Here is a 19,946-nt window from a genome sequence, read left to right as displayed (position 1 = left end):
CCCTTTACCAAAAGAATAAATCTTATTGGACAATTTTGATGAATATTACTTTTTCCTTCTAAATTATACTATTGTCAGCAAAGAATTGTGGACATTAACTAGCGTTAATTACTGTAATGTTTATCTTCTATTACTGTTCAATTTGGCACTACTCAATCAATATAAAAGTTTACTTTCAGGTGAGAAGAGTGCACGAGCTTGATGTGCCAGGGGATATAACCAGGATTTTTTGGGGGACCCGTTGTCTGCAGTTATTTAGAGATTGTCTATTATAATAAGGCCTTGACTATTGTTTGTTTTTGTTTGTTAGACGAACGGATGACTGCTGCAGCAACACCAGCTGTTTTACCAGGAGAGAGCCAGCACGCTCTCAGGCTGACTTTGTACTTGTAACATTCCTCCTGGCTTTGCTCAACTGGTCGTTTCATCCATATAATATCGTGCAAATGGCCCTGAAAGTACTGGTCACCATATATAGACTCTAGATATCTAGATCTAGATCTAGATCTAAATCTAGATTTAGCTGAGTTTGAGAAAATTAATTTTAAAATAAAGAGATCAGGGCAAATGCCAACGCTTGCAGAGAAACGATCGGGTTGAACTGATCATCATTACTTGACTATTTTACTTGGAATAACAGTGTATGAATTAAAAAATAATAGGCTTAAAACAATGGAGTTAAATGAGAATAAATGTACTATTAACTTACAATCTAGATCTAGAATATAGATAAATCTAGATTAAGAGAGATCTACCGTGTTAGTTTTTAAAAATTAGATAACCTAGCCTAAGCCTTAGAAGACTCTAGAGTCTAGCCAGACAAAAGTATTTGTAAAACGTGGGCTGGTAAATCAAGAGGAGACCACACTGGGAGGAAGACTCGAAGAGTACCGAGCGACTGGCCTTTACAACTTGGCCCTTCCATTTTAACCTAACTTTCATGAGCTAGATCTAGATTGTAGATTTAAATCTAGACTCTAGTTGTAATTCACTTTCATTTTAAGTGGACATTTTCATAAAATACAAAGTCTTGAGGGGGGGAAAGGTTGCAGCATCGTAGTCCACACACGTTGGCCCACAGCAGTACTGACATAGCATCAGGGTGTGGAAAGAACAGTCTACTTCCAACCGTTGCTGCAGGTGCTAATTAAACCTGATCTCCATCTTCAATGAGTAAGGCGTTACATAAAACATAAGATTAAGTTATTGTTTTGTTCTCTCTTTTTAAATTCTTCCTTTTTTTTTGCAATAGTTTCATATTTCATGATGTCTCTACAGACATTCTTCCTTTGCAGATCTATAGATTTCTAGATCTATATTATTCTGTTTGGCACATTAAAACCATATTTGGTTTAAAATTTCACAACTGTACTGACAGCAAGCGGAATTGGTGGGTCATGCCTTGGTGTGTGGTTTGCTCCTTCTTTCCTATCTTCGTCCTGATCTCTCCTCCTATTTTGTGTTTGTTACTTTCTTGCAACACCTCTAATCTTTGGCACTTTTAAAATTATATCATATATATACAGTGGAGTCCACTTATAACGTGTCCTGAAACAACGAGAAGTCTGTTATTAAGACACTTTTCTAAAACCCCTTTTTATCCCTTTTTTATCTTTGTAAATAAAATACTGCTATAGCCCAATCGGACAAACACGGGAGTCGGTTATAGCGGAATATTGCTGCTGCTGTGCACAGCGCACAGGCCAGTTATACATAATAAACCTCGCCAGTTGAGAAACCTGTTGGTGATCTAGCGAAACCTAGGACCTTACATCAACTCCTTGAGCAAAACAAAGAATAGGAGAGCCCACGTTTGCCAACAATGATGGCCCGAGCGAATGAGTGGGGAGGGTGTGGTAAGCGCAGACAAGCAGAACGCATCATGTGATAGGCCAGCCTAGTTTAGATTATCTTGGCCTACCACTACCCATGCCCTCACTTCTCCGATGCGGGGATGGAGAGGTTACAATGCTGTGATGGATGGAGTGAATGTGTACATGCAGACGAAACACACCACGGGTGTGGTGGGGTGGGGGACAACACAGCGGGCGAGTTAGCCCAGATCGCATTCTTTCTGATCGCCAACGCCGTGCTGTCAACATCGCTAGCGCTTGAGAAAGAAACCTGATTTAATTCTTGATCAAGTGAGACCTAGAGGTCATGTTGAACAATGTCATCGTCAGGGTAGATAACAAAAAGAAATAAACCGAAAACCAAACTGATAGATTAGGCCTACTTTATTATTTCCATTGAATTTATTACTGGATTCCTTATAACGAGAATCCTGGTATAACGAACACTTTGCACCGGTCCCCTACGTCTCGTTATAACAGGATTCCACTGTATATATATATGGCCCTAATGTGTTGCAAGTGACATTATAACTCTTTTTAAAACCGAACCTAATATATTATATGCATGCGTGCCCAGTGACTGATGATGCATTTCGTAAGATGTTGTATCTATAGCAGCCTCCAGCAACATAATGACGATCAACAAACACGAGCTGGAGGTGGTACATGAATTCACCTACCTTTGCTCAACCGTGACAGACAGCCTGTCTTTGGATGCTGAGATCAACAAATGGATCGAGCGTGCAGCCACGACATTCGCAAGGCTGAGAAAGAGAGCCTGAGAAAACTTGAAGCTGACAATTCGGACCAAGTTAGCCATCTACAGGGTCTGCGTCCTCAGCACCTTGCTGTATGGAAGCGAGACCTGGACCCTGTACAACAGACATGAAAAAAGGCTCAACACATTCTATATGCGCATCCTTGATATACAGTGGAGCTACAAAGTCACCAACGTCGAAGTTCTCACCCATGTGCAGATCCCAAGTCTGCCTACCGTGCTCCGGCAGCGCCGACTCCGCTGGCTTGGTGACGTGCATCGCATGCCGGATGGAAGAATCCCAAAGGACTTAATGTACGGTGAGCTGGCCTCCGGAAAGTGAGCGCAAGGGCGCCCCCATCTTCGCTTCAAAAGATGTGTGCAAGCGAGGTACGAAATAGCTCGATATAAACACTGGGAGGTGGGAAACACTGGCGTGCGATTGCGACAATTGGAGACAGGCGCTGCGAGCTGGTCTCATCAGAGATGAAGCCCGACTGTGACAGGCTGCTGAGGACAAATGCCGTCGCCAAAAGAACAAAAAGAACAGCCAGAGGCTACTAACGCAGGAAGACACCACTCACAAGTGCAGCCACTGCAACAGGGACTACCATTCCTGTGTAGGCCTGTTCAGCTACAGAAAGCGCTGCTCTCGAACCTGAAATCTCCTATGGTGCAGATCCATAGTCTCCTTAGACTGAAGGATGCCATACTGGTACCTCTGTGGCTGTCATGGTGGATTTATAGTGTGCATGATGATGTTTACTTCGGTTGACTTGTAATTGATCTATGATTGTCTACTTTGTATATTTTATTTCTCAGGTTCATCTTCAAGAGCGCAAAATAATGCAGGAGGTAAAGCTGGATTTGACAAAAGAGAGAAGAGAAGAAACATCAGACGGCTTCAAAGTGCCATAACGGATAAAGATATCCAAACTGTGACAGAAATTCTCTGTGCAGACTTTGATGTTGATTTCCAGTACAACAGTCAGACATCACTACAGCTGGCAGTTTGTTGTGGCGCGCTCGAGATATGTGTCATGTTGATTCAGAAGGTAGGCCTGTGTATTTCCAGAGAATACAAATATATGTTGATTGAGCAGGTAGTCTTACATATGCGTCACCAGACTGTTTTGTTTTGATTAAGAAGGTAGTCGTGTATGGGTAGTGTTGCCAGTGAATATTGACTGAGAAGGCAGTCATCATAGGTGTGTCTCTTATATCTGTCATCATCATATTGGTTGAGAAATGTGTCTTCAAAACTGTGTTTTGTTGATTAGCAAGGTAAGACTAGATCTACATGTATGTACGTCAACAGATAAATGTCATTTTGATTGATAGATATTCATAGGTGTGTCTCCAGATGTATCATACTGAGGGAAAAGGTATTTTTAAGGCCTCCGTATGTCTTCGAAACTGTGTAATTTTTAAAAAATTGATAATTAATGATAATGACAAGGTAGTCTGACATGATATGTTCCAGGATGCATTGCTATGTTATGTTATGTTGATTTAGGCACTAGAACTTCATGACTTTTAACTTCAAATCTGAATCAGTTCTGAACTCTTTTTTATAGACTGATTATTGTATCCTCCAATATAGCATGGCATTTTCTGAAAGCATTGACATGATATTTTTGTCATCGGTTCTACTTGATGTAAACATTTACCCTTTGTTCCTGTCCTGTTTTCAGGGAGCGAATGTGAACCAAGCAGATGCCAATGGCAACTCCCTGCTCAACATGGCATGCTGGCGAGGCTTTGCCGAAGTGGCACAATTGTTAGTTGACAGTGGAGCCGAGTTGGATACACAGAACGAATTGGGCAACACCTCTCTGAATGTCTGTGCACTGAAAGGTTTTGAGAAAATTGCCAAAGTGAGTTTAATTTTAAAAGCTCATATTTCATGAAAAAGCATTTAGTTGTTGTTCATGTCATTGCTTCATTGTTGCCCCTTTTAGCTTTGTCAAGCTAACACGTCTCTTTTCTCTATTTTTCCTTCTTTCATTTGGACATATCCTCTCTCATGCGTGACAGATTCTCCTAAAGGCTGGCTGTGATGCTAATTTGGCGAACAAGAAAGGCTTGAACCCGCTACACACAGTTTGTCAGGCAGGATGTTTGCCTGTGGTGGAAAGTCTTTTGTCATCTGGGGCAGACTTAGACTGGATAGACTTCAGTCACCGGACACCATTGATGATGGCCGCTGAGGCGGGTCATGTGTCAGTGGTCACAGCTTTACTGCAAGCCGGTACGTATTTGTTAGCCCACTCACAGATTGGCTGGAGCTTTTGACCGCAATGCTCTAAAGTTTTCTTCCGAAATTTGAATTTGTTTGTCAGGTTCCGATTGACATTACTGCTCCTCAGTTTGAATCCCTTTTATTTTTTTTGTAGTGTAAATCTTCATCAGTGGGTGGTTGGCGGGTGCTCTGGTGTGGTTTGCTCCTTCTTTCCTATCAAACATCTATCGTCCTTATCTCCCCTTCTTCTTTTATATGTTTGTTACTCTCCTGTAACACCTCTAATCTTCTGGCGCTCATATGACCTTATGCAGTTGCGAGTGCCGTAAAACCTCTACTAAAAGTAAAATCTTCATCACATGCAAATTTTGCATTGGTACAGAAACTTTAACTTAATTGGGCAATTTTGGAGGGGTTTGTTTTCTAAAAATGTTTATATTCACTGTTGCAGGACATATGTCAGAGGAGATAAACCATAGTTGAAGCAGTTTTTACTATGCATTATCCTTTGCTAAGGCACCTGATCTTAGCCTTCATTCCTATGTCTAGTTGTAGTTGTGTTTTCTCCATTGTCTCCTCCTCCGTCCTCCCTCACCCTTTCCTCCCCAGTGTCCCCCCATGCCATCTTTTCCTCTCTGACCTCTATCAGTCTTTCTCTTTAATTTTCTCCCCTCACCTTTCCTCTCCTTACCTTTCTCCCTTATCCCAAAGTTTAATGCAAAGCGACAGGTTTCCCATTATGAGTCTTGCATGAGACACCGACTGATGTACTTGGTGCAGTGTCTCTAGATTTGTGTGTCTGTTGTCCTGGTGTCGTATCAGTCTTGTTCTGGTCACTCCCCTTAGACTTTGTGTCTCCTAGCATATATATGTCTATAAGTCACAACTGGTGGCTGAGGGTGCCTCTGCTAGGTCCTACTTCCTTTCTTTCTTTCTGTTGTTTTTGTCTGTCCTTGTTACGTTTTCTCAATGCTAAATGGCTACTATTGTATCAATGTGCTTCTCTTTACTCAATCAAATAAGCTAAATATCTTGTGATGTGAGTAGTTGTTTGATGGGCCCTCTAGTGTTATCTTCTACCTCTCCTTTCTGAGTGGGTGCATCTTTCGCTCAGTTGGTATCGTGCTGGACTATGGAGGGGATGGCTCTAGTTTGAATCCTCAAAGGGGCATTCTGGATGTTGGTTGTTTGGGAAGTTTTTAAGGCTCTCCACCCTTTCAGCTCAGACTTTTCAGATATAATGGACTTCTAATTTGGAGGTCCTGCCTCTTAAAAAACCTTCCATAAATCAAATGCAGGTGGTTTGAAGGCACCAACAGTTGGTCTTATTTCTGGTCTTTTCCTTTTGTTCTTCCTGTATGTCTGTCTTGCTTTTTCTCTGCTCTGAATGACGATTATAATGTCAATTTGCTTCTCTTTACTTAAAACAAACAAACAAGAATAATATATATATATATATATATATATATATATATATATATATATATATATATATATATATATATATATATATATAAACTCAATCTAATGGTGCCTTGATGAATGATGGCGTGTAACAGGCTGCAAAGTGGATTGCCAGAGTCGGCAAGGTCACACGGCTGCGCTAGAGGCGGCTGCAACAGGAAATGTGGATGTTCTCACGGAACTGGTCCGCTTCAGAGCCAACCTCGACCTGGGTACCACCAAAGGACTCACTCCGCTGCTGGGTAAGCCATGTATACCCACCCCTAAGTCATGTACCACTGAGTTGTCATGATGAACTGCAGAGTCACACTCAGCTATAATTGTTTGAGTCATATACTACAGAGTCAGAATTATGTACGACTGTACAACTAAGTGCAGTCGATCTTGTTCTAACGGCCACCTGTATAAAAGACAATCACCTGTACAAATAGCCGTTTCTCAGTTCCCCTCTTACATTAAAAAACCCCCATTATAATGACACTGCAATATGTCCACCTGTATTAGACAGCCACTTTTCGCCTCAACAGTGGGTGGCCGTCTTAGACAATTTCTACTGCATTTATCACAGAGCTCACTGGATCGATAAAAACAACATCGCAGATATCAGTATAGCAGTTAGTTGTGTTCAGCTTATTCGTGTGCAACTATGGCATGCACTACTGAGTCAAGTACTACTTATTTTATGGTTCAACTGAATCATGTAGAACTAATTCATAGCTGGGAGGTGTACCACCGAGATGTGTATTATTGATTCATGCACAATTGATTCATGTACAAGTGATTTCAATGTATGTATTTTGTATGATTAGATGTGGTGTCGTGTGTGTGTGTGTGCATGTATATGTGTGCGTATGTGTGGGTGTGTGCACACGCATGTGTGTGTATAAATGTACGTATGAGAGTAAGAGAGAGAGAGAGAGAGAGAGTGATTTTATGATGAGATGGATGGTGGGAAGGTGCCACTGGTAGGTTCTAGAACTTTACTACTCTGCCTCTGTTGTTTCTGTCTATCCATCTTGATTTTTATTGACACAATGATGTGTGGCTGTGTGTTTTTGTGTGTGAGATTTGATGATGTGTGGCTTCCTGTATGTCACTGGCTACATGCGTGTCATTTAATGCTGTTTGGCTATATTATATGTGTGCTCTTTGATGCATTGTGTGGTTACATGTGTGTCACTTAATGATAGATTGTTAACTGTTCATGATTTAAGGGATGTGTAGCTTTATGTGTATCATGTGTGAGGGGGGGGGGGTCTACAGGCATGTTATTAGATGTGTAGGTGACCAAGTGGATAGGCTCTCAGACTTGCAACCATAAAGTCGTGAGTTGGAATTCCACCAGAGGCCCGACATTGTGTCCCTTGTAAAGCTCATAGAGCTTGCTGTTGAGCAGGAATATATGCGCTAAGCAAATGCTATTTATTTTTATCATTATTATTAGATGATAAATGGTTGATGGTGTATCATAAAGTGATGTGGAACTATGAGTGTATCATTTGCTGGTGTGTGGCTACTTGTGGACCTGCGAATAATGTGAGGTGAAATGTGTTTCATTTGATGTGTAGCCACTGGTGTGTCATGTAGAGATATGTGACTATATTATGTGTGTGTGTTTTTGTGGGTGTGTATGTCTGTGTGTGTGTGTGTGTGCGTGCGTGCGTGCGTGCGTGTGTGCGTTGTCTTTTCTGAATCATGTAGTGTATTTGAACAGAAACTAAAATACTCCACACAGCTCTCTCTCTCTCCCCACCCATCCTCCCCCCCCCCTGCCTCACTCACAACCCCATCAACACTACTACATTTATTATATCTGTATGATGAAATGTGATTATATGTGATATTTATGCTGTTGCCTTCCCCCAGCGGCTATCTCACAGGAGCACTCAGACATTGCAGAACTGTTGGTGCGCTCCGGATGTGATGTCAACCTGGCTGATCGGAGACAGGATGCTCCGCTGCATGTGCTCATCCGACAAAGTTTGTTTTGAATTCTCTACACAAACTTTGTTGTTGTTGTTGTTTTTGGTTTTTTTGTTTGTTTTTTTCAGTAATACAAGTTTTTAGTTTTCATTTTGCGTTGCTTTGTTTGCTATTCATTATTTGGTATACAATAAAGGGAAGTATTCTAGATTGGTGCAGAAAAATTCAATGGAAATAACATTAGTAATGATTCATTGAGCCAAAGAATATCTTTAGTTATACATTGCCTTTACAGTCAAGTGTAAAATTGAGTGCCACAACAATGAGACGTGTTTTGCATGCACCAACAGTCCACCTGTGGATTCTGAGAAGTTGACTGTATATTTCTTTAGTTCATGGCTTTTAGCCTTTGTTTTGTTTGGTGGGAGTGGGAGTTCTTTGTAGAACAGTTAGGCCATGATCACGGCTCGTGAGGATTGTTTTGTTTAGTGGGTGTGCTACGTCCTTGTCATGGTCTATAGGTAATAGGTAATGAACATTCTAATAACTTTTGTTTTGTGAAGTGGTAGCACTAGGTTACGACCTTTTCATGGTCCACGGTTAATGATGATTGTTTTGTTAAATGGGTGTGCAAAATCATTGTTATGGTCCGTAAGAAATGAATATTCTATTGACTCTTGTTTTGTTAAGTGGGAGTGCTAGGTTACAACATTTCCATGGTCCATGGGTAACAGGATTGTTTTTTAAAGTGGGAGTGAAAAGTCTTTGTCATGGTCTATAGGTAATGAATATTCTAATAAATATTGTTTTGCGAAGTGGTAGTGCTAGGTTACGACCTTGTCATGGTCCATGGTTAATGAGGATTGTTTTGTTAAATGGGAGTGCAAAGTCATTGTTATGATCTGTAAGAAATGAATATTCTAAATGACTTCTTTTTTTTTATAGTAGAGGGTTTTACGGCACTCGCAACTGCATAAGGTCATATGAGCGCCAAAGGGTCGGTGTCAACAGAGAAGTCTTTTCAGGGAATCAGACTTAGACTGCTCACCTCTCTGGCTTCAACAGCACAAGGTCTGCTTGGACTATCAAAGCACCCCGGAAATAGCAGGTCACAGGAGAGTGACAAACATACAAAAGAAGTAGAGGAAAATGACAATAGTAAGGATCAGGAAAGAAAAAGCAGCAGTTCCCTGTTGTAGATCTGGCACAGTTATGAGCGTGACATGAGTCAGCCCATTTACGATTCTACTATGCTTGAACGAGAAATGTACTATCGTTTTGTTAAGTGGGAGTGCTAGGTTACCACATTTTCATGGTCCACGGTTAAGGATTGTGTTGTTAAGTCGGAGTGCAAAATCCTTGTCATAGTCAGATAGTAATGAGTGTTATGAGTGTTTAGTGGTAGTGCTTAGACCTTGTCATGGTTCATAAGTAATGACTGTTGTTCTGTTTAGTGGCAGTGCTAGGACTTTACTGTTCCTATTGTTTTATTTAAGTGGGAGTGTGTGGTCTTTGACTTGGGTCTGCTAAACAGCACTTAATCCTCTGTAGTGTCACTGAAGAGCCTGTTACATTGAGTTACTTGTGGGTGGTTGGCGGGTGTTCTAGTGTGGTTTGCTTCTTCTTTCCTATCAAACATCTATCGTCTTTATCTCCCCTCCTTCTTTTTTGTGTTTGTTACTCTCTTGTAACACCTCTAATCTTCGACACTTATATGACCTTATTGTGTTGCAAGTGCTGTAAAACACTTATTACACTGAGTTACTTGAATGTTTTCTCTGTCTTGTGTAGTCTCCAGTATGTTCATGTCCACTGATGGTGCACAGCGGCACAAACTGGTCTATGCACTTGTGGACGCGGGTGCTGATGTGAACAAAAGTGATGCGGAGGGATGCACCCCGCTCTACCAGGCTCTCCTTGGTGGAGATGTCGGTGAGGCAGCTTTATGTCTGTTGGACACTTCCATCTTTTCATCTCGAGAGAATTCACTTTATTTCTTTTAACTGACGATTTTTAAACAAAGTGTGAACAGGGGCTCAAAATGCCAAGGCATCATGTTTTCCTTTAAATTAAAAAAATTTGAATGCAAAAGAATGCTGACAAGAATAACAAATTGACCACTTTGACATTTTACTTACACAGATTCTAAATCTTGCATGCTTTCTGTAACTTTTTGTATTACCGCAGAGCAGCGGATTGAAGTGCTGATGTTTTCTAATGTTAATGTTTGTTTCATTCCCACAACACTTATCCTTATCCTGACATCCTCAACAAGATAATGTTGGAGATAATCACCAGCCTTTTTACAAAGAGAAAAAGAAGGATGGTTCTATCCTCAGACATAATGTAGTGTGTTTTCTCGTCGTGTGGAATAACGTGTCAGTCCATGTGTCCAGCCTGCTTTGTTCCTATCTATCTTTTATTCCTGTGTGTCTGTCTTAATTTTCCCCCTTCTTGCTTCTTCTTTCCAATCAAACATCTCTCGTCTTTATCTCCCCTCCTTCTTTTTTGTGTTTGTTACTCTCTTGTAACACCTCTAATCTTCGGCACTTATATGACCTTATTGTGTTGCAAGTGCCGTAAAACATGTACTAAAACCCAAAAAAATAAAATAATTATTTTCCCTTACACTAAACGACGGCTATTGTATCAATGTTCTTCTCTTTAGGTCTACTCCGTCAAAGGCCTTACTTCTTTGCTATCCATCGTTATCATTTGTCTGTCTGTCCGTCTTTCTTTTTCCCTGCATGCTAAATGACCGTTCTTTTGTTGATCTGCTTGCCTTTTCCCAAACATTCACACAAGAGCTGTGCCAGTACCTACTGCGCCGAGGTGCCTCAGTGACGGCCCTGACTTCTGCGGGAAGTTCCATACTCCATGCTGCCGTGTACAGCGGACGGCTCGATGTGCTCAAGCTGTGTCTGGATGCAGGTACTCAGTGTGGCCCTCACTCAAAGATTTCGGTAAATTTAGATAGTGGGTGGTTGACGGGTGCTCTGGTGTGGTTTGTTACTTCTTTCTTATAAAAATCTATCGTCTCTATCTCCCCTCCTTCTTTTTTGCGTTTTTTACTCTCTTTTAATACCTCTAATCTTCGGCACTTAAATGACTTAATTGTGTTGCAAGTGCCGTAAAACTCCTACTAATACTTTTTAAAAAAAAGAATTTAGATTTATCTATATCGTCAGCACTGTCTGTGTCTCTATGTCTGCCCAGGGCAGGTCCTACTTTTCTACTGTTCTTTCTGTTTATCAGTCTTGCTTTTTCCCGGCACTAAATGAATAAATGGCAAAAGGTCTGAGTGTACACGTTTGTGTGTCTTGTGCCCCTTGTGGTCGAGCATCAGAAGTCTTTGTTTGGGGTTTCACTGCTAAAACTACATTGCCACGGGCTGGGGAAAGTAATGAAGATGGGCGCTACAGTTTGTCACACATTGCATGTTACAGTACATTACGCGACTGTCTGTTGTAAGGAATACATTACGTTACTGTCAGTTGTAAGGAATTCATTGTAACACAACTGTCTGTTGTAGGAAATATATTACATCGCTGTCAGTTGTAAGGAATTCATTGTAACACAACTGTCTGTTGTAAGGAATACATTACATTACTGTCTGGTGTAAGGAATTCATTACATAGCTGTCTGTTCATTACACAGCTGACTTTTGTAAGAAGTATATTGCTCTAGTAGCCATTGTAAGGGAAATAGTACACTACACTACTGTCTGTTGTAAGGAATACATTACAAAATTGTCTCATAAGGAATACATTGCAAAGTCATACGTTATAAAGGGTACATTACAAACAATCTGTAGTAAGGAATATTGTGCAAAACTGTCTGTTGTAAGGAATACATTATGCTGTCTTTTGTGAGGAATACATTTTAAAATTTGTCTCTTGTAAGGATTTTGTTTCTCAACATGTTACTGTTTTTTGTAAGGATTTTATTACACAAGAATTCATTGCCTGTTGTAAGGATTTTATTACACAGCAATTGATTGTCTGACCTCAGGCTGCGCAGTCAACGTGGTCAACAAGTCTGGCCAACATGCCCTGCTTGCTGCTGTCTCTTCACGCTGTGATATTCAAGTGAGTCCATCAGACAAAGTTTTTCGTTATGATAAGTGCTCAGTCCATGAATTGTCCAGCACCCGCTTAGTATGTGATCTATAGGAAAATGTGAACTGTGACTTTTTTATGGACAACAATAATGTGAATGTCCAGGGAAGACGAAGTTCTGAAAAAATTAGCGTGCGTTTTGTGACTTGTACGTAAACTTTCAGGGAAGACAAAAATTTTACAAAAGTTATCTGTCTTTGTGCTACAATATGCAGTTTAGTTTATTTGTTTTCTCTTTGTCAAGTAGTACATCATGTAGACACCGACATTTCTTGTATTGTTTTTGTATTCCTGAACTTGAAAAGTATATTAAAACAAGGACTTGTGGGTGGTTGGCGGGTGCTCTAGTGTGGTTTGCTCCTTCTTTCCCCATCTATCGTCCTTATCTCTCCTCTTTCTTTTTTGTGTACGTTACTCTCTTGTAATATCTCTAATCTTCGGCACTTATATGACCTTATTGTGTTGCAAGTGCTGTGAAATTCTTACTAAACAAAATAAACAAGGATTTCTCTACATCTGTGACATTCTGTTAAGTGTATGTAATTTTGTTCTGTCACAGATTCTGCGCCAACTCCTAAGCGCGGGCAGCGAGGTGAATGTGGCTCAGAGCCATGATCTGCACACTGCGCTCCACCAGGCCGTTTGCCAACACTACGAGGCCGCTGCCAAACTCTTTATAGACCACGGTGAGGGCTGTCTCTGTTAAGGCCCCCTGAAGCCCCCCCCCCCCCCCCCCCCCGGGACGGTGCTACTGACTGAAGTGTCTTTAGGCCATTCCCAAAGGGGGTACATTAACCATGCTCTTATGCACAGCAGATTGTAAATGGGCTGAATCATCAATGTCATGCTCATAACTGTGTCTGAACTGCAACAGGGAACTTCTGCTTTTTCTTTCCTAATCGTTACTATCGTCATTTTTTTCACTACTTTTTTTGTATGTTTATCACACTCTTATGACCCACTATTTCCGGGGTGCCTTGATAGTTGAAACAGCCTTTGTGCTGTTGAAGCTAGACAGGTGAGCAGAGTAAGTCTGATTCCCTGCAAGGACTTCTCTGTTGACGTTCACCCCTTGGCGCTCCTATGACCTTATGCTGTTGCGAGGGCCGTAAAACCTCTGCTAAAACAAAACAATAAAACATAAGGCCCCTTGACTCGGAGGAGGCATGTTTTACTGAAGATGTGAGGTTCAAGAATGTTCCATGCTTTTGCTTCTGGTACAACATTGGCTTGGCTGGGTGCGATGATATCTTGAATGATGATGAATGTGCAGGGAGGTGAGGGGTGGGGGTGGGGGAGGGTGTTCAGTGCACTTACTACCACCCTATCACGTAGACCTTAGGCCTATCCCATAGTTGCTGCTGTGCTGCTGGTAGTGTTGATCCCAGAGATCGATGGCTTTCAAGTCCCAACTCTCACTGTTGTATCTTTGAATGCTCTGCAAACTGTAGTATTCACTCAAAGGTCTTGTGTATGTGAATGTGACAAAGTTAGATTGAAAAAATACTTGCACTGCAGTGAGCACGTTCTTTGTCGGCAGCCAGGAACAAACGACATAGTTATATTATGCAGACCACACAGATAAAACACAACAATATTCCCAGAATAAGACAACACAGACATTACACAACAATACAAGCAGACACAGGAAATGCAGACATTTCACAACAACACAAGCAGACACAGGAAATGCAGACATTTCACAACAATACAAGCAGACTCAGGAAATGCAGACATTTCACAACAACACTCTCAGAATAAGACAACACACACATTACTCAGACAATACAAGCAGACATAGACAACACAGACGTTACACAACAATACAAGCAGACATAAGCAACACAAACATTACACTGCAACACTTTCAGACATAGGAAAATCAGACATTACACAACAATGCAAGCAGACACGGACAAGACCGATAAAATACAGCAAAGACATTACACAACAATACAAGCAGATGCAGACAACACAGACATCACACAACACACAGACAACAGAGACAAAATGCCAAATACTTACAGACATAGATATAACACTAAAACGCTTTCGGCTACAGACAACACTGACATACCTCAACCACACAAGGAAACCGATGTGGATAATATGACCAGCCAAACTTCTTCCTCGCAACCGCTTCCCTATACAATTGCTGTTTATTGCCTTTATTATTTATCTATTTTTTAAACAAATCGTTCACCCCCTACATGCTGTGTGTGCCAACAGCTGCCCAATGTTTTCATCCTCTGGTTCACATCACCTATTTGTTGGTCATCAGGAAGTGACTTGGCCGCGATGACCAAGGAAAAGAAAACACCTCTCTACCTGGCATGCGCTCGCGGCCTTACGGACACTGTGACATATATGCTGAGTAAAGATGGCTGCCCCCTCTCCAGTGAGTTCCCATCAGCCTTGCCTATACACGCAGCGTCCACTCATGGCAGGTCTGGCTGCATACAAGTCCTGGCCCAGTATGGCTGTGATCTCAACCAGGTTGGCAGAACTTGAAGTATTTTTTTTTGTCCCTTTAGTTTCTCTACGCACACACAAACACACACTTTGTTGGCAGTGGCTAGGGCTAGGGATTTAATGCTTTCTCAGTCTGGTGGATATGTTTGTCAGTGTGTTAGTTTACCCTTGCCAGTAGGGTGGATATGTTCTTGAGTAAGTTTGTCACTGTCAGTAGAGTGTATGTTCTTAGTAAGATTATCTCTGTCAGTGGAGTGGATATGATTTTTAGCAAGTTTGTCACTTTCTGTAGAGTGTATGTTTTTCAGTAAGATTATCACAGTCAGTGAGTGGATATGGTCATTAGCAAGTTTGTCACTGTCAGTAGAGTAGATATGTTCTTTGTCACTGTCAGTGTTGTAGATAGGCTCATTAGTAAATCTGACACTGTCTGTATGAGAAATGCGTTCATCAGTAAGTTTGTTACTGTCAGTATGAGAGATACATTCATAGATACGTTTTTTACTGTCTGTTTCGTGGATATATACATGTATATGGTGCATAATATGTTTATCTCTAAGTTGTTATTGTCAATTGGGTGCATTTGTGTATCAGTAAATCTCTTAGTATTTGGCCCCTGATTAGGTCTGTCTTTTTCTTCTCTAGATGAATGAAATCTTTCTTAGTCTTAGCTTAGTATCTTATGCAGTTGCGAGCGCCGTAAAATCTCTACTAAAACAAAACTGGCTTAGTATTTAACCCATAATTAGGTCTGTCTTTTCTTCTCCAGAGGAATGAAATCTCTCCAAGTATTTGGCCAATGATCATGTCTGTCTTTTCTTTTCCAAATGAATAAAATCTCTCCAAGTATTTGGCCCATGATCAGGTCTGTCTTCTCTTCTCCAAATGAATAAAATCTCTCAAAGTATTTGGCCCATGATCAGGTCTGTCTTTTCTTCTCCAGATGAATGAAATCTCTCCAAGTATTTGGCCCATGATCAAACGTGTTTGTTTTCAGTTTCAGGCGATCGAGTCGGGCGATCAGCCCGATCCAGTCGTAGTGGGCACCCTGTATAAGCATTTTATCCATGATTAGGTCTGTCTTTTCTTCTCCAGATGAATGAGAAGGGAGAGACTCCCATCATGGCTGCTTTGGCAGAAGACAGTTTCACCTCTGCTAGAGCCCTCTTGCAGTGGGGATGCGACCTGGATTATCAGCATAAGGTGTGTGTGTGTCTGTGTGTGAATCTGTGTGTCTGCGCGCGCACGTGTGTGTGTGTGTGTGTGTGTGTGTGTGTGTGTGTGTGTGTGTGTGTATTCCTAATGCTGGTCTACTTATAGCAAATGAGTGTTTGTTGGACTCTAACCCGATTTTGGTGGTCATGCCCTACTGGAAATGCCTTCAGTGTATTTGTATAAAAACATATTACATACAGTTGAGCCTGCTCTAATGGACATCTGTATATGACGAGCACCTGTACAAATAGTCACTTCCCATTTCCTCCCTTGTGGGTGGTTGGCGGGTGCTCTGGTGTGGTTTGCTCCTTCTTTCCTATCAAACATCTATCGTCCTTATCTCCCCTTCTTCTTTTTTATGTTTGTTACTCTCTTGTAACACCTCTAATCTTCTAGCGCTCATATAACCTTATGCAGTTGCGAGCGCCGTCAAACCGCTACTAATACTAAAAACTAGTTTCCTCCCTTGCCTATTTTTTACATCATAATGACAGTGTCTAAGACGACCACTTTTCTCATTGAAAATGGGTGGCTGTCTTAGACAGTTTCGACAGTAAGTTGTATGTATTTATACCACAAACAATGTCGAGACTTGGATGTAGAAGGAATACAACCTGCCTTATATTTCCAAAGCTTTTATGACTCAAACATAGGGGCAGCCAGTAGACTCCTAGAAGTGGGTGGTTGGCGGGTGCTCTGGGGTGGTTTGCTTTTTCTTTCCTATGAAACATCTATTTTCTTTATCTCCCTTTTTTAAAATGTTTGTTACTCTCGTGTAACACCTCGCTATTCTTCTGGCGCTCATATGACCTGATGCTGTTTCGAGCACCGTAAAACTTCTACTAAAACAAACAAAGAAACAAGACTTCTAGAAATCTTATTACTGTGTCACCAAAATGTAGAGCTCACTTTCTGCTTGTCTTGGTTTCGTTCTGAATGTGGTGGAAACTTTTGTTTGTATTGGAATAATTTGAAAGAGATAATAGGCAAGGAGAAGATGGGTCTCCTGTAAAAGCTGACTTCTTGTTGTTGCAACATTTTTTTCTGTTCATTTCTGTGCTTGGTTTATTAAATTTTAATTTTATTTATTTCTATTTTTATTTTTTTTAAATCAGTAAAAACAATTATAGAGGAATTATGTGTGTGTTTGTGTGTGTGTGTGTGTGTGGGGGGGGGGATATGTAGTATAGAATAGATATAATACAACTGGAGATGTAATTTGAGGACAATGTGTCTGATAATAAGACATGATTATCTACGCTGGCGCAAGGTTTGCATTGATAATCATGTCTTATAATCAAATGAATTGTCTTATCATCAAAGCACTCATTATATATTTACTGAATACAGATTTTGTGTTAAGAGAAGCTGCAAAGAGGGGAAAAAAATGCCTGAGGATTTGAAGTCCTTCCGTGGTAAGAGGAATTTTTGTTAAATGGCTATGTGTTAAGCAGAGTTCTGTACGTGAATGTATGTGTTTGTATGATGTATGTGTTTATCAATTAAGCCCTGTCTGCTGTGCGTGAGGGATGTACATCTGTATGTTTAAATCTTATGTGTGACTACTATAGTATGACATGGATAGCTCGAATTCGTCAGGATCGGCCTCGGTAGTTAGAGTTGTCCATAGTTCGAGACATATCTTACAAAGATCATCATCATCATCCAGTGCCAGATCTGTGACAGAAATCGGCGATCATGTTTCTCCATTCATTCCTTTGCTCAGATGCTCTTAAAAAAGTTACACACGAAGATTTACAAAGATAAAGAAGAAAAAAAAAACCTGGGACCGCAGGTAAAGTTTGACGGATGCGTGATATTGAGTCTTCTGTGTTCGGCCTATTGGTGTTGTTCTGTATATTGCTTTGTTACTCCTCAGGTGCGTGGTCTACAGCTGTGCTGCCTGCACCAGGAAGATGCCCACCCACACCTGGGGCTAGAGCCACTCTTCCTGGCCATGACGCACAAGAACTTGGACATGCTGAAGATGTTGCTGGCTTGTTATAGGTGAGACATTGTGTGACAGGTACTAGGTGAGAGATATGGGATGCCTTGCATAGTCTTTGCTCTCCACTGGAATGGACAGGCTCTTGCCCAACATATTAAAGACGTTAGTCCAGTCACTGGGCAGAGATAATATTTTAGATCGAGTTTTTCTTTAGTTGTGCTGCCCGGTTTGGCTCTGAAGCTCCATTTTTGAAGCAGTCTGACTCTTAAATAATTCATCTAGGTTTGGTTGATGTGGAGGGGAAAAGATTCAAACACAAAGCGGCTGTATGTTTCCCCAGGTCGGTCCCGCGCCGTACGATCCACCTCCTGGCCATGCTTCTGAGGAAGACCCAGGCTCTGACGGTGCACTACTCGGAGAAGCAGAAGGCAGACATCCTGCGTGTGTTCAGTCACAGCCTGCGCACGCCCTTCTCTCTCAGCGACGCGTGCCGGCGCTGCATCCGGGCTTGTCTCAGCTCGCCGCTGGAGGCCAGGGCGGATGCTCTGCCCATCGCGAGGAAGATGAAGAGCTATCTTCTCATGACAGAGGAGTTTGAAGCGTGGCGTGAGATGGAGCAGGAGATGCCAGGTGGGAGTTCAGGTTTCTCCGATGTCTACGTGAAGAAAGAGAGATGGTGAGGTCTTCCTCCTTCACAAAGTGTTTGTACCAGACTGAAAATTGCTAGAAAAGTGGCACAGGCTAAAGAGGCTCCAAGCATTGGCTACAGTGGTAGAGAATGAAGGCAAGTGTGAGAAGTATCTTTTGTCTGACATTTCTGTCGCTGTTCAGTGAGCTCGTGGTTGTTTGTTTTTCTAAAGGTTGTACCGTACCTTAGTGTGCATGAATGTGTGTCTTGTAATTAGATTGAGTGAGTGTTTATCATAGTTTATGTTTTGGACTGCTGTGTGTTGTTGTTTAAAGACTTGTATTATTATATGGGCGCTTTTAAGCACAAGGGGGCTATCCTGAAAAATGCTGTTTTGAAAAATTGAAGGTAACATTTTTGCCCCTTGTTCAGTTTCTTTAAAAGACAAGGAGAGTTTTCTCTATAACCAAACAAATTTGTGCACCAATGAAACCAAACTTATCCTATAGGTGGGGCAATGCCCTTTTTTGGTGCAGGTCAAGATTTCTGGAAACCCCCGAAATCTGGGTTAGCCTGCGTTTCCTTAAAAGCAACCATATGTGTGTGGAGGGAACTGTGAGGTGTCACAGCGGTGTGGTACAGTTGGAGAGGACAATGTTTTAAAGGTGTGTGCAGATTGAGTAAGGGACTCTGCGATGTCAGGAGGGGACTGACTTGTTGTGTGCTGTAGTATTCATAGTGTGTCAAAAGGGACTGTGTGGTGTCTCCGTAGTGTGTTGTAGAACTGAGATCTGTGTGCATAGCTTGGAGATTTGTGTTGTGTTTTGTTGTATTAAGCGCGTGTGTAAGGGATTGTGTGGTGTCTTAGTGGTGTGTTATAGAACTTAGTCTACTCTTGTCTATAATAGTGCTGGGCACTGAGTCGCTTTTGCAAAATCCGAATAATGTGTTAGTGCGCCTCTTTGGTAAATAATATGTTGTAAACCGCTTCGGCAAATGGGTTAGAACCACTTTGACAGACGGGTTAGCATCACTTCAACAAATGGGTGCACCCACTTCGGCAAAGGGGTCAGGAAAGAGAGTTAAGAGTCTGAATTTGGATAATGTTTTATTGAGGATTATCCGATTATCCGGATATTTATCCGGATTTTGCCCACCCCTAGTCTATAATAATAATAATACGGAGACTGTGATGTGTGTAGGGGACTGTGTGGCGTCTCAGTGGTGTGTTGTAGAACTGAGTCTACTCTTGTCTATAATAATAATAATAATAATACGGAGACTGTGATGTGTGTAGGGGACTGTGTGGCGTCTCAGTGGTGTGTT

At 41.4% G+C, this 19,946-nt stretch overlaps 1 protein-coding gene across 1 annotated transcript; it reads left to right on the top strand.

The window, feature by feature from the left end:
• Positions 1 to 125: 125 nt before the first annotated feature.
• Positions 126 to 19,008, top strand: LOC101858720 (ankyrin-3). Its single transcript, XM_035970299.1, has 15 exons — positions 126 to 383; positions 1,046 to 1,173; positions 3,433 to 3,665; positions 4,305 to 4,487; positions 4,648 to 4,861; positions 6,412 to 6,558; positions 8,183 to 8,296; positions 10,031 to 10,171; positions 11,045 to 11,170; positions 12,251 to 12,327; positions 12,917 to 13,043; positions 14,639 to 14,853; positions 15,925 to 16,032; positions 17,924 to 18,051; positions 18,333 to 19,008. The coding sequence occupies exons 2-15, from the start codon at positions 1,170 to 1,172 to the stop codon at positions 18,670 to 18,672; spliced, it is 2,157 nt and encodes a 718-aa protein (XP_035826192.1). The 5' UTR covers positions 126 to 383; positions 1,046 to 1,169; the 3' UTR covers positions 18,673 to 19,008.
• The last annotated feature ends 938 nt before the right edge of the window (positions 19,009 to 19,946 follow it).

Source organism: Aplysia californica, unplaced genomic scaffold, assembly GCF_000002075.1.
Source record: "Aplysia californica isolate F4 #8 unplaced genomic scaffold, AplCal3.0 scaffold00249, whole genome shotgun sequence".
Lineage (NCBI taxonomy): Eukaryota > Metazoa > Mollusca > Gastropoda > Aplysiida > Aplysiidae > Aplysia > Aplysia californica.
This window is presented reverse-complemented; position numbering and strand designations above follow the sequence as displayed.

Excerpts from the sequence above, each read along its gene's own strand:
- LOC101858720 (XM_035970299.1), top strand. Across the intron at positions 12,328-12,916 it reads CTTCACGCTGTGATATTCAA|ATTCTGCGCCAACTCCTAAG; the intron begins GTGAGTCCATCA and ends GTTCTGTCACAG. Across the intron at positions 18,052-18,332 it reads ATGTTGCTGGCTTGTTATAG|GTCGGTCCCGCGCCGTACGA; the intron begins GTGAGACATTGT and ends ATGTTTCCCCAG.